The following is a 14,283-nucleotide window of genomic DNA, read 5'->3' on the forward strand; positions in this document are numbered from 1 at the left end:
GGTCGTTAAGACATGACGCAAAGACAGCGGCGTGTGGAACAGGTGTGGATGTGTGCAGTGATGCTGTGTCGTATGTTTACCGAACAGTCGCAGTTCTTAATAAAGCGTGAGAGCGATCGGCTGCTTTGACAGCTGCACAGAGACGCTGCTGCTAAGTTTGGGTTCCCAACGAGACGCAGTTATTCTTGGAAATATCACAAAACCACCAGAGGTGCTTACAATTAATCGGATTGGTGCTTGTCCGATGCGTTGTAAGCTGCGAGGCATTGTTTACGTTCAAGTTTGCTCGCACTGTGTGCTGTATACAGCGAGAAACAAACGCACAGGTTTACTGTTGCATCGGTTTATCGCACCATGGTTTTTCCCGCTATCTGTCAGTTATTCGAGAACAGTCGATCACTTCACGTGGGATTTCGCGAAATTATTGGAAACGTGAGGTGATAATACCCGGGAAATTGTAACGATAAAACCTGCAATTCTCAAATAATTCTACCGATTTGAGTTATGCTGCGATACTGACAATGCCCGATACCAGGCGTTCATGCCATCACAATTGAAAACATATTAAATTTAGCCTTATTTGCTACAATCCTGAAAACCGTGCTCCGTTATTCAAACACCTTTTGGTCTAAATTTAAACCTTTTTGACGTTTTTTAGCACCTGGCAGTGCTCCCCAACAAGTGACCGCCTATCCTTATGGGACCAACACAGTGATGGTGTTATGGAACGCTCCACAAGACCAGAACGGAAACATCACAAGCTATACCGTCTACTACAGCAGTGCTCCTTCGCTTCCCATCGACGGTGAGAGAAATTGTCTCATTGCAAATCGGCTGCAAATTTTAGCCGCAGATTTGCATTGCTGCGTTTGAGGTGTTTTGTTTTCGTAAATATTAATGAGGTTATGATTGGATGTTGTGTAATCACACGGTGCATTATCACCGATCCTCCTAGCGACAGTTCTTGGATTGGTGCCGTCAATTTGTATTGAGCGGAGTTTGGCCATCAATAATTGATACCCATCAGAGGGGTAAACGTAAAAATGTGCCATAAATAAATAATGCAAAATGTTGTTTGCTTTTTGCCCGTGCACTGTTACAGAATCGCTGTAACGAGCGTAACGCGATTCCCCGAATATCGAAATTTTTTGACTGAAAATCCCTGACAAATTTAACGATTCTCAGATATCTCGACCTGTTCTCTGTACTTATGTATTGAAAAAGTAGTTCTTGTTAGTCAATAGTAGCTGGGTTTTGTGTTAGCTTAAATTTTGCCCAACACGCAGTATTAGTGGAGCCATTAACGCCATTTGCTTTAGAATGGAATACTGAGACGAGTGATAAATACCTCGCCTCACTGAAAGATCTCACGCCGCAAGTTACGTACGGAATTCGGGTCGCTGCAGCCACATCGGTCGGGCTCGGTCCCTTGTCAAAGGTGGTCATGGTGAAAACCGACCAAAGAGGTAAGAAATATTCAACATGGAAAACGTTGCATAAAAAAATTGTTTTAGGTTAAAGTTTGCCATGTTTTAGAAACGATAGTTTTTGCTTTTATCGTTCAAATTTACATTACAAAAAACAGGAAATCCAAAATTTCATTCTTATCTCTATGTTGAATTTAAGCCTTATTTACACCCACATTTTACTTTGTATTGAAATGTCAACATCTTTTTTGCAGTCCCCTCACAGCCTAAAAACTTTCGTGGAGCAGCGGTTACCTCACAAATGATCAGACTGGAATGGAGTCCACCTTATTATAAGGGCCCTGACACCACAGGGCGACAAGCGTCGGCAACAATCAACAGCTACGTCTTGTCGTACCACATCAGCTGCAACAGGTCGTCTCCATGCAGAGTGAGTACTGAGAAACGCTGTGTGCTGATCCCGTATCAATGGGAGATTGCATACCGCTGAAGTAGTTGGAACTGATAAGTATTCTTTGGGGTCACTTGCCATCTCGCACAATGCTTTGGGTAACTGGTGGTGCTGGCTGCCGCGGCAGATAATTGATATCTGTATGGGATCATCGTCTAAACAGGGCAGCGAGTGTTTGATAATGTACCATGACTTCACGATACCAAATTGGTTTAATGTCACGTAGTCGGCGATTGCAAGTCAAATTTTTCGTTAATCGAAGTATTTATTTTCAGGAGAGGAAATACTCTGTTGGGGCTATTAGCTCTTTCGCGTTAAACAACCTTCACCCTGGCACTGAGTACGTGTTAAAGTTGGCTGCCAAAACCACATCGGGAGTGGGAGCATTCACACCACCCATATCTGTAACAACACTTCCAGACTGTAAGTCATTGTACACAAGTTCAATGTGGCCTAACTGTTGAATGGTTTTGTACATAAAGAACAAAAATACTGAACAAATAGTGATTCTATAATATATTTGTCGTCAACCAAACTAACGAAGCGCCTTTGTTCTTTTATTTTGCATCCGTCTTTGTTCCGTGAATCCATCGACCTACTGGAATGGCCGCGGAATGTCTTATATGTTGTCGCATGTGTACCGTATACCGAATACCAATTGCATGACTGTTCTCGCGTCCCCTGACGATTGAAACAGCTCCGTCCGCCTCACCGCAAGACGTCGCTGTGGAGCAAGTTGAAGCTCGTTCGTTCCTGGTGCGCTGGTCGCACCCTCCCTTGGAACTACGTAATGGCGAGCTTACCGGATACACTGTGTACTACGAACTGGCACAAAGTGATGATGTCAAGCAAACAACTACCCCAGCCAACCTCACAGGAGTTTCTGTTATTGGTCTCAAACCTTACTCTGAGTACAGGGTTTGGGTGAGCGCCAGTACAGAGGTTGGCGAGGGGCCAGACAGCGATGTGGTATCAGTTCGTACCGCTGAGTCAAGTATGTTTTTAAGCCCAATCTGAAATATACTGCTACTGCGAACTTACGTTGTAAACTTGATGTCTAATAAGTATTGGGGGGATGATGATTAGCCCATCATCCCTTGTTCATCCGTTACTGCCTGTTTAAAGTATTTATGATCTGTTCTAACGTGCCTAAAGGCCGCATGGATTATCGTTCTAACTTATTAATGTCTGCTCGATCTATGTAAGGCATGGTATGCAAATTGTAAGCCACGTTTTGTAACTCATCATTGCAATTGAGCATGTCATGCGTTTTTTAGATCCTGATGAGGCACCGCGTAAAGTTTATCTGCGCGCAGTCAACACAACAGCAGTGCGGGTGGTGTGGACAGCGGTGCCCACTGAATCGGCCAACGGTCAAATTCGTGGTTACCAAATTGCCTACGCGGTTGCATCATCCACTGGTGGGCGTACGCAGGTTGTGAGCGCTTACATGGAGGACTTTCTGCCCGGAAATACTGGAGATTTGGTAAGTGTTAAGAAGTTGATAATTCTGTTAGCTTCATAGATTGATGTCCGATGCCAATAAATGAATTTGGCCTACTTTTATTGTTTGTGTATATCATAAGTTGTTTTTTTTTAAAAGATACGCATTTAGTTGACCAAAATTTTGGCGTTTGTTGCTATAGAACTGGAATTATATAGCAGTATATAAAAGTCCTGTTGTGAGGGTGTTAGTGTGTATAGCGTTAACCGGATTTTGCAATGTAACACTTGTTACCGAATTGTTTGTGTGCTGTGTATATAGTGTCGCCGTAACCCCAACTTACGAAAGCGCTATGAAAAGTGCATCAAACACATGGTAAGAAGCATCCCCAAATCTGCAGAAGTGCAATAACTCTTTCATGTCTTAATAAATACCAAACCTTTTAATTTTTTCGGTGCACTTACCAATACCGAACTTCCTTCCCATTTTTCTGAACGGACTTTATCGGCGGTGAAAACACGCTTACTGTAATTCAGCTGGTGGCGTGTTTTGTTTTACATCATAAACCTTTATTTAATCGCATGTGTTGAGTGAACTGGCAATAATTTTTCTAATTATGGGTCCCCTTCTATGAAGGGGACACATATTGTTTTTGTCCGTATTTTTTTTTTTTTTTCTTTTTTTCTTTTTTGCCTTTTTAATCTTACGCTATGGTGAACTGCTAAAACTTGTAACAATTTATCTTTACTAAACACTAAATATTAAATTCCTTAACAGCTATTAACGTTTGTGGTTGTCAATGATACAATGTGTTTAAACTTCGTATTAAATTTAACCAACATCGTTCATTGCAGGAATACGTCATCACCAAACTTAAGCCGAAAACAAGTTACACTGTTAAAGTAGCAGCTTTTACACGTAAAAATTCCGGTCCTTTCAGTGAAGCAGCGAGTGTTATGACAAAAGGAGAAGGTAGATTGATTTCGATTTTGTATATTTTTTGTCAATTTGTGTAATGTAACACTAAACTGCAAATGTGCATAGTTGTTTGATAGATTTAGTGCTAATTTGCCTTTTTTTGTTCGAACAGTCCCGAATCAGCCGACATTGAGTTTAACCTTATCACAAAAAGGAAATGCCATCGTTAGTTGGGAACCGCCGACCAATACCAATGGACCTCTCATCAGCTACACTATTCGATACAAGTATGGCAAAAAAAATCTTCCGCTATGAGTCTTAAAATGAAAAAGATAATTTAAAGATTGTATACTGTGTAAACGCGATGTTGGTTTCTAACAAGTGATGTTTCCAGGTGCACCGATAACGAGAATCTGATTGGTCAAAATAAACAAGGATGGGAGACGCGAAAATTCGACCGCACATACACGCGGTTTGTGCCACCTGACGTGCTTCCAGGTTGGACATACCAATTCGGATTGTCCGCTTCCAATGCTGAAGGTAATTAACACAAAAAATATAAAACGTTAAAAGAGCGTTTAATCTAACAACTATAACCGTCTTACAGGTCTTGGTCCAGAGGCAGTCGCTTCGATCTTTTTGCCATCGCGTCAACCTACGTATGCACCACGTGATCTGTCTGGCCGTACGATCATCGATCCAACGCCAGCCCGACCCAACACCGACAAACCCCTTGCTATTCAGCTGACTTGGACTGCTCTTCCACTGGAGAGAAGTAACGGTCCTATTACCGGTTATGCAGTGTACTGGAGAGAGTCCATTATGGATGATGGATTCTACGACCGCCGCCAAGTGGTAGAACCGCTGATTCTCTTCCATCAAGTCGAGCCAGAGTCCCAGTAAAAACATTGTTGATTGTATTTCCGTAAAAAAGTAACTTTTTCAGCTAACAATTAAGTGTTTTTCTGTCGAGACTGTAAATTGATATTTCACAAGCACTATATATATTACACGTATGTCGGTCTAAATCTTTCTGTTACTTTCAGATACGAGTTCCAGGTTTCGGCATTGAACGAAGCTGGTGAGGGCCCGAAAAGTCCTTCAGTGTTTGTTGAAGTTGAAAACATCGACATTCCTACCATGGAACGACCCAACATTACAGTGAAGGGATTTTCTGTTGTTGAAATTTCATCCGCTGCTGCTTGGCTAAAATGGACACCGGCAGACGATGAAGTTCTTGATCCACTTTATACGGTTTCTTTCCAGTAAGGGAGTTTCATGCTTTTGTTGTTAAACAGAATGATTCATATGACGTCACTTACCCTCGTCTGAATTGTGTTAAGTCAGTTTAATAAGCTTAACCAAAATGCACTAAATTTGGGAAAGTAAAATATAGTTTGTTTTTGGTTAGTCAGATTTGTTTCAATTGGATGGTTTGTTTTGCAGAACATCACAAGAAACTATGGTCCATCGTCAAGAAACATCATCCAACAAATTTGTTATTAATGGACTGACATCGGGAACGGCTTACAACTTTTCTGTAGAATTGTCTGGTGTTTATCAAGGTAAAAACTTCGCCCAGAAAAAAACACTCACTGTCGTCAAAAACTAACTTTTCTTAATTAATGTGCTCTTGATTTCAGGAATGAGGACCACACTAGGAACAACTTGGATTATGGAGCGGACTGCAGTTAAACTGATTAAGTATTCGCCTGGTGTCAGAAACGAATACGATAATGGTGTGGTTGAGTTGGAGCTATTTGGTGTCGACAATGCATTCAACGTTCAAAAGTATGTTTTTTGCCTATTTATAGCTTTCGTCTGTTGCATCTCATGTTAAACATATCTTGATTTTGCCAGATATTCAATAGTAGTTGTGCCCGGCACTGCAGAAACTTATGGCGTGACGACCGATCAGTTTAGCTACGATCAACTTGTGGCGAACTCGAGAACGATGAGAAGACGCCGCAGAAGGAGAAGAAGGCGTCGACGCGAGGTCAGTAAGACGATAATAAATTGTACAAAGTGTTCTCAGCACTTTAACCTTTGTTTAAATCTGATTTTAAGATACAGATGATGCTTACAGTTTTTTGATTATATGCAGTTTTTACGTACATACTGATTGGAACTATATTGAGTATATGTCTGTAGTAAATACTACTTGCTTAAAGGTGAGGTAAGACTATAAGGTTGCATTTCTGTGTAAGAGCCTGTTCCGTAAGTATATGGCTATTGGTCTCCCACGTCATTTCGAGAAATACTTGCGTTGAATATATTATTTACTTCATATTTTTGATCAATTATATTCCTGTTTCAGACAAGCGACGTGCTTCCATTTATCGCTGCCGAATTTTCATCTATGCCGGAGAGAAAATCAATGAACATTAGCGACGGGAAAAACTATGGTGGATTCGTCAACAAGATTCTGGCTTCCGAATTCGAATATCGAGTTTTTGTTCGAGCCACCCTTAATCCTAGGGTAAGTTAATTTACTTCGCATGATAGGCGTATTATAGAATAGTTTAGGAGAAAAACGCGATAAATGCATTTTCATGGACATGTTGTGACGAACAGTCGCTGCAGCATTTGACTTTTTTGAAAAATTCACCAGGCAAAATTTCATCGCGAAACAGTTTTTATGTTGAAATCCTTCCTACACCCGCTATGTTATCAAAGTTTTACACGCGCCCATAAAAAACGGAAAAAAAAACTCACGCAGACACGCGTTTTTGATCATGTGTGCAAGTTTTTAGTTTTGTACTCAGCTACTTTTAAATCTGTGTTGCCAAGTGAATCAAATACCAGTTTCTCTTTTTCAGGGACCTGCAGAGCTTAGCTTTACTTCGGGGCCATTCTCGCACGCGTTTCGGGTACCCGAACCCCCATCGAATATTCCACAACCAACCGAAGCTGTTACAGGCGCCGGTTCCACTTGGATCGTCGGTCCGATCGCCGCTGGTGTTGTTCTTATTCTTCTTATTCTCATCATTGTGTGCGTTAAACGGTAAGCCCTTTTTTAGTTTTAGTTTCTTTTTGTATTCTAATTGTATTGTGCCTTTAACTTTGACGCTGCGTTGGACCTGTGATGGTTTAAGCCCCAAAAGGTGAGTAGCATGTCGAGCCTTCAGCGCCTTATCATCCAAATCCACATCTCATTTTGTGTTTAAATCAAATATGATTTTAAAGATGGCTGTTATATTTTGACTTTGCATTTTTCTTTTTGTGCATTTTTAGCAGGAAACGGATGAAGAGTGATAACGGGAAAGTCAAATACAGCGCACCGATTAGCAAACATAGATCAACAACGAAACAGATCGAGCACGACCCAGTTGAATTGCGCAGACAGAACTGCCAAACACCAGGTTCGTGGCAAAACGCGCAAATCTCTCATGTTTTGTGACATTTGGATATTTTAATATTTCATTTATTTGTGCGCAGGTATGATGAGTCACCCACCAATACCCGTAAGCGAGTTTAAATCCCACACAGACAGACTGCGGGCAAATGACAACCTTAAATTTTCCCAAGAATACGAGGTAATTTACTCGGGCAAATTGATCTTGCGTTTACTCTGTATGAAATGTTATAATGTAGACTACCAGGGTAAAAGAAGATTACATTTTTAACTGTTCTCATGTTTTCTTCACATTGCAGCACCTTTACTAACAATCTTCGCAGGCTTACCTTTTCCTTAGTGCGCATTGAATTGTAACGCACTTGTTATTGTTTTCAGTCGATCGACCCTGGGCAGCAATTTATGTGGGAACATTCGACGTTGGACGTGAACAAGTCAAAAAACCGATACGCGAACGTCATCGCCTACGATCATTCCCGTCTTACGCTGTCGCCGATAGATGGCGTGCCAGGGTCAGATTACATCAACGCCAACTACATCAGTGGTTACAGAAAGCAAAATGCATATATCGCCACACAAGGACCTACACGGGAAACAACCCAGGACTTTTGGAGAATGGTGTGGGAACAAAGAACTGCTATTATTGTGATGATGACAAAATGTGAAGAGAGATGCAAGGTAGGCGATTAACGTTTTTGTTATCGCCCGTTCTTAACGATTACAAAATACATTAGAAGGTGTACTATATGCAGGTTTTGTTCTACAAAAAACGTCTCGTCAAAGCTAGTACAAATAATTTCGAATATGGAAGATTATATATTTGTTTGAATGAGAAAACACAAACCTTTCAACCGAATTCATGCAATGCGTCTTGATTACATTATTTCATGTTTTCCCCTTTCTCAGGTGAAATGTGAGCAATACTGGCCGACACAAAGTAGTGAACAATACGGTTTGATGAATGTGACGACTGTCGACGAAATTGAACTTGCAACGTACTGCGTTCGAACACTGATACTACAGAAGGTACAACGTAGTTCTCAATGCATACACGTTTTTTTCCGTGACTTGTTGAAAGTTTAAACGAAAAGTTTTTTGGGAGATTAGAGCAATAGTTAACGATTTCTTTTGCAGAATGGACACAACGATCGGCGCGAAGTGAAACACTTTCAATATACAGCCTGGCCCGATCACGGTGTACCTGAACACCCAACGCCAGTCCTAAACTTCATGAGACGTGTGAAAACTTGTTATCAACCGGAATTCGGGCCGATAATTGTCCATTGCAGGTGCGTTAAATTTGAACGATTATCGTTGTGTAAAAATAGTATGTCACAGTTCATACGAAAAAAGCAAGTAATTATTTTATTTCGCTACTCGCGCTTACGTATAAGTCCCAGCGTAGCTTAGAGTCGCTAATTTGGCCCGTTTCTTGTGTTTGCTTTACTACTCAATGTCAGTTGCTTTCTGTTATTCACTTACGTAATGTAAAGTTATAGTTTCTGTTCCTAACAAAAAATGTTTTCTTCGTTTAGCGCTGGAGTGGGTAGAGCTGGCTGCTTTATCTGTATTGACGCAATGTTGGATCGAATACAGTTCGAAGACACTGTTGATGTTTATGGTCAAGTGACGTGTATGAGAGCCGAAAGAAACTACATGGTACGTAAAACACGTAAACAAATGTTTTTTTTTAGTATGCGAGCTTTGCTTTCCATATGCGAGCTTTGTTCACTTTAAAATCTAGCAAATAGGGTTTTCAGTTGCGATGCATTTTTTGCCCGAAAAAAACTCCTGTTCTAGTCATAGTAACATAACGTTTTTTTCAACAGGTCCAAACAGAGGATCAGTATATATTTGTCCATGACGCTTTATTGGAAGCTATAAGTTGCGGCAACACGGAATTACCTGCTGGTGACCTTTTCAATCATCTCCATAAACTTACTTCGTCATCTGGAGACGAACCCGTGACAGGAATGGAAATCGAATTCAAGGTTTGCAAACAAAACATTTTGCACACATAAGTTTGTAGTATGTCTTGTAAATTTAAAAAGCGGCCCATGGTGCAATTTCTGTTTGCTATTTTGCAACGTAATGTTTTTTCTTAGCGATTGGCAAGTCACAAAGCTTCTGCCTCACGGTTCGTAAGCGCCAATCTCCCTTGCAACAAGTTCAAAAACCGATTGGTGAACATTTTGCCGTACGAGGGCACCAGAGTGTGTCTGCAACCAATCAGAGGCGTCGAAGGATCCGATTACATAAATGCCAGCTTTATTGACGGTTACAGGTAAGCACGAAGTTATTGTTTACATTTAAAATAGTTGTGTTTAAATGCATATCCTGCAAATACGTGTATCGTCTTTGCGTGAATCTCAAAAGTACCTTAAATTTAGACAAAAACGCGCCTACATTGCCACGCAAGGCCCACTTCCTGAAACTACGGATGATTTCTGGCGAATGTTGTGGGAGCATAATTCAACCATCGTTGTCATGTTGACGAAATTACGAGAAAACGGACGGGTGAGTGCCTGCGAACGAATGTATTACTTTGTGGCATTGACCTATTTGTTCGTTTAACTTTGTGTGATTAATTGTTAAAATGTAATAAAAGAACGTAGTGGGGTTGTATATTTCAGTATAGAGTCAATGGCAGGATAATTTCGCAATTGTGTTACGGAAATATTCTGTGCCCGAACCCTGCAATAACGGCCCACCACCAAAGCCAAAGATACCGCGCACTGGTTTAATTTTGGGCAGCGCAACTTTATTAAAACTATAAAATAAACCACGATAAAAGTATAGCCACGTTAAAATGCAACAACACGTGGCGACCTTCAACAAACCAACACCTCGCGTTACACGCGCCACCCAGAGAAAAAGCCTGTTTTGCATAGCAGAAGTTGCTTTTGTAAGTGCCTGATTGGTAAAGCAGCGCGTTCCAGGCCAATCAGCGCAATCCATGGAGCCCTACAGGCAAGCGAAGGGAATGCTAACAACGTGCCACAAACCAAATAACACAAGAGAAAAGAAATGCGCGTGACGGTGCAAAAGGAAAACAAAGTGAACAAAACAACATAATTGTGCATGACCAAAATATTTGGTCACATTGGCACATGCGTAAAATACAATTTGTTTCAGTTGTAGCTTGTTAACCAGGGATTTAGGGTTCATTCAGAATTATCTTTACCAACACTAAATTGCACATACGGATTTAGTCAATAAATTCCTGATCAAAATATTTGGTCACAATTGTGACCCATGCTTTTCATTGTATTTTCTTTGCTAAAACTTTGCTTTATTTTCAGGATAAATGTCACCAGTACTGGCCAGCTGAGAGATCGGCCCGTTACCAATATTTTGTCGTCGATCCCATGTCAGAATACAGCATGCAGCAATACATTCTACGCGAATTCAAGGTAATATAAATCTCCCAAGGAAATTTTTGTGAACAATAATAATGACAAAAATTGCCTGCCCATATAAAGTGATATGGGGAAAAATCTTCAATTCAAACCATGCACTCTTGTTCTCGTCAGGTAACGGACGCTAGGGATGGCCAATCACGAACGGTTCGACAGTTCCAGTTCACTGAGTGGCCTGAACAAGCCGTACCGAAATCCGGCGAAGGCTTCATTGACTTTATCGGTCAAGTTCACAAAACAAAAGAGCAGTTTGGACAGGAAGGTCCAATCACCATCCACTGTAGTGCCGGCGTGGGAAGGACCGGCGTCTTTATTACCCTCAGCATCGCCCTCGAGCGGATGAGATACGAAAACCTTGTTGACATGTTTCAGGTTCGTCTCGTTTTTACTTGTTAAAATTTAAACTCTAAATTAAAACGGTTATTTCGTCAACGTCTTATGTTATTTTTGGCAAATGACTACTGCAGTTTTTCAAAAGAATCAATAAAAGCAAAAAAGTTTGTGACCAATTTTCTGAAAAAAATCTCACACCAGGCATAGCTTGTTGTAGCAAAAGTTTTTGGTGTGATTTGTAAGTTGTAAATTATGTGCAACCTGATTTACAGCTTTAAACAATCTTTAATTTTTCATGCAGACGGTGAAAATGCTTCGCACTCAACGTCCAGCCATGGTCCAAACTGAAGATCAGTATCAGTTTTGTTACCGCGCCGCCCTGGAATATCTCGGTTCGTTTGATCATTACACCACAGCGTAACAGCGGGCTAACTTCCAGAACTTTCCTTTTCTTCAACGAACGCCGCAAGAGGTTCACGTGACAGACTCGCAATTGGTCGTTGGCCATCATCTCGTCACTTGTCACGGACACTGAACTTACCTATTACGTCCCACGGTCGTCACAAAATTGCATCGCTTTTTGTTTGTCATCGGCGGGTCCGACCAAACCTACAGACGAAATATCATTACCTTTAGAACCATTGGAAAGCTAGGATTAGGCGTATAGCTTGTAGCCGCAGAAAGCCAGACTATACGACCAATGTTCACGCTTTCTACAGTGAACATCAATATATTTATAGATACTAAATGAAATTTTTAACGCGTTAGGCTGAATCATGCGGTTGTTGTTTTTTATTTCAACATTTTTTGTCTTCCATGCTTCAAATATTCTTGGAATTTTTAAACATTTATGTTCTTTAATTGCAAACTAGACCTTATTTTTACAAGACGAAATATGTGCCACAGTTTTAAGTTAAATTGTGTCTGTAAGGCAGTTCTCTCATTGCCAGGATTCGCGCAAACCACTTCAGAACCAAAACAACATTCATCAAAATTTGTTCCCTTTTCATTTGTCACACGTAGCACTTATTTACTTTGCTCTTGTGTCGATCGCGCTACATTTTAGAATTAGCTGCATCCTCGCCATGACACGTCATCAACGACGATGACGTAATACATTAACCCCATTCATATATGACTGCGCATTTTTACGTCGCTTGCAAACTTAGATGAACGATTCTATTTATTTCTCCCAAAAGTTCTTCTCGCCAAATCCTCCGAATTCAAATGTTGGAAAGCGTTTACTGACTTGACGTTTGCATTGTGTCATACGTGACGTCACAGTTACGACATCATGACGAAAGCGACGCGTTTACGTGTTGTGAGCTATTTCACAGTTTGTTGTGTGCTTATTTGGCATTTTTGTCGTCTGTAATTGTCGTCTCTTCTTATGCGTCAACATTGTCAACAATAAATACAACGTGTTGTCGATTTTGTTAAGCCGGGGCCTTCGTCAATTATAAGCATAGTTTTTTTAGGGTTTGGTGATGAAAAGAATGCATTTCAGGTTACATCATTGTTCAACAATTAGGTTTACGCCACTTCATACGATGGTTGTGTAGCAATAGAAATACCGTGTAAACATCTCGTTGATTGTTTTAACAAGGGGAGATCTCTTCGGCCTATGGAAGGAACATAAATCGCGTCTTATATCTATAGATATACTCGGATTCTGACAAAATCAGTTTCAGTTCGACAACTACGCTTACTGCCAGGGGAAAACGTCGAAGAAATTTCTGCTTAAACGCAATTGGAATTAAAATCCGTACTTTTTTACAACTGTTGCTGGTAAAGTCTCGATTGCGTTACCTGAATAAGTGCAAAAGTCACAAATCATACGTCAAGCCGTGCTTCAGTGCACCCCATCAAAGGGAAGTGGTGACATCATACTTTAGGCTGTGTGGTAAGGGCATTTACAAAAAGAAACAATTGGTACACCCCCAATATACACCCAAGGGGTCTACTAACAAGCCACAAATATGTCTTCTGTTGTTGTTAATTGTTCGTTTTTTTCTAACAGTGTCATATTTTTACTCTCATGGCGTTACATTGACTGCAGTCAAACCTTTTTCGCTTTGAAAAAAACGTAAAGACTTATACAGATTAGGCGCCTAAAGTGCAAACGAAGGTTTGGTTTAACAGTACTACAATTCTCCATGGAGTTGAGGAGTCACAGATGGCTTGGGTTGCCTTCTGACACCTGTTTTTGGTCAACTCCTTTGTCTTTCACTGTTATCCATGTACCGACTGTGGTGGTTGTGGTGAACCCTAAAATCCCCCCTTTTACCTACTGAAAGACCGTCTGCTCGAGCTGTTGACGGCGATGGTTGAGCAAAATTGTTTATCACGTTCGTGAAATATGTTGCTCGTCAACAAAAGGTTGAATGTTTCGAATCAACAAAAGGTTCAAGTAACAAATCAATGACGTCAAATGGAAAAATAATCAGTCTGGGTTTCAAACAACTCATTTCTCCTGAATTTTGCGTAAGAGTTTTACCCACAATTTGTAGTCACAATAGTTAGAAGGTTAAGTTGTTGTGTTTCTCTTAACAAGAGTCGTGGTTCCTAAAAAGTTTTTTCAACTGTCAGACAAATATTTTTTTCAAAACAACTTGTGAATCATCCAATAAAACGTTCCCCAAATATTTGCTGTCAAGCGACTAACCACAATAAAAAACGTGAAAGTTCAATTTTTTTCAACTTATTAACAAAACAATCTGAAATTGCGTTCTTTTACAGTTAAACACTTTGCAAATAAATGTTCTTTTTGTTCGTCTGGAAAAACAAAATTGTAGGCATTCATCATGCATTTTTGTTTAAACTTTAAATTGATTACATTTTAGATTTTACCGCTTGTAGACTAAACGTTGCTGTAATTTTAATGCACGAAGTTTAACATTATTACATTTTTTAAAAGTAAGTAATTTATTTGATCC

At 40.3% G+C, this 14,283-nt stretch overlaps 1 protein-coding gene across 5 annotated transcripts in view; it reads left to right on the forward strand.

The window, feature by feature from the left end:
- Positions 1–12,787, forward strand: part of LOC145225117 (receptor-type tyrosine-protein phosphatase F-like) — a 32,116-nt gene extending 19,329 nt beyond the window's left edge. For 2 of the 5 annotated variants that reach the window (XM_080091763.1, XM_080091765.1), the window contains 29 exons: positions 659–805; positions 1,320–1,466; positions 1,682–1,857; positions 2,154–2,301; positions 2,576–2,872; positions 3,156–3,364; positions 3,644–3,697; positions 4,177–4,294; positions 4,413–4,527; positions 4,635–4,780; positions 4,848–5,139; positions 5,287–5,505; positions 5,687–5,805; positions 5,884–6,031; positions 6,101–6,236; positions 6,558–6,719; positions 7,060–7,244; positions 7,475–7,602; positions 7,679–7,776; positions 7,974–8,273; positions 8,502–8,621; positions 8,730–8,884; positions 9,131–9,254; positions 9,425–9,586; positions 9,701–9,879; positions 9,986–10,112; positions 10,898–11,008; positions 11,129–11,386; positions 11,649–12,787. In XM_080091763.1, the coding sequence (XP_079947889.1) occupies positions 659–805; positions 1,320–1,466; positions 1,682–1,857; positions 2,154–2,301; positions 2,576–2,872; positions 3,156–3,364; positions 3,644–3,697; positions 4,177–4,294; positions 4,413–4,527; positions 4,635–4,780; positions 4,848–5,139; positions 5,287–5,505; positions 5,687–5,805; positions 5,884–6,031; positions 6,101–6,236; positions 6,558–6,719; positions 7,060–7,244; positions 7,475–7,602; positions 7,679–7,776; positions 7,974–8,273; positions 8,502–8,621; positions 8,730–8,884; positions 9,131–9,254; positions 9,425–9,586; positions 9,701–9,879; positions 9,986–10,112; positions 10,898–11,008; positions 11,129–11,386; positions 11,649–11,768 (4,700 nt within the window). In that variant the 3' untranslated portion in view covers positions 11,769–12,787. The remainder of the gene's footprint in view (positions 1–658; positions 806–1,319; positions 1,467–1,681; positions 1,858–2,153; positions 2,302–2,575; positions 2,873–3,155; positions 3,365–3,643; positions 3,698–4,176; positions 4,295–4,412; positions 4,528–4,634; positions 4,781–4,847; positions 5,140–5,286; positions 5,506–5,686; positions 5,806–5,883; positions 6,032–6,100; positions 6,237–6,557; positions 6,720–7,059; positions 7,245–7,474; positions 7,603–7,678; positions 7,777–7,973; positions 8,274–8,501; positions 8,622–8,729; positions 8,885–9,130; positions 9,255–9,424; positions 9,587–9,700; positions 9,880–9,985; positions 10,113–10,897; positions 11,009–11,128; positions 11,387–11,648) is intronic. The other 3 variants (XM_080091764.1, XM_080091766.1, XM_080091767.1) reach the window with 3 other exon arrangements.
- The last annotated feature ends 1,496 nt before the right edge of the window (positions 12,788–14,283 follow it).

The sequence above is a fragment of the Phallusia mammillata genome, chromosome 4, assembly GCF_965637545.1.
Source record: "Phallusia mammillata chromosome 4, kaPhaMamm4.hap1.1, whole genome shotgun sequence".
NCBI lineage: Eukaryota > Metazoa > Chordata > Ascidiacea > Phlebobranchia > Ascidiidae > Phallusia > Phallusia mammillata.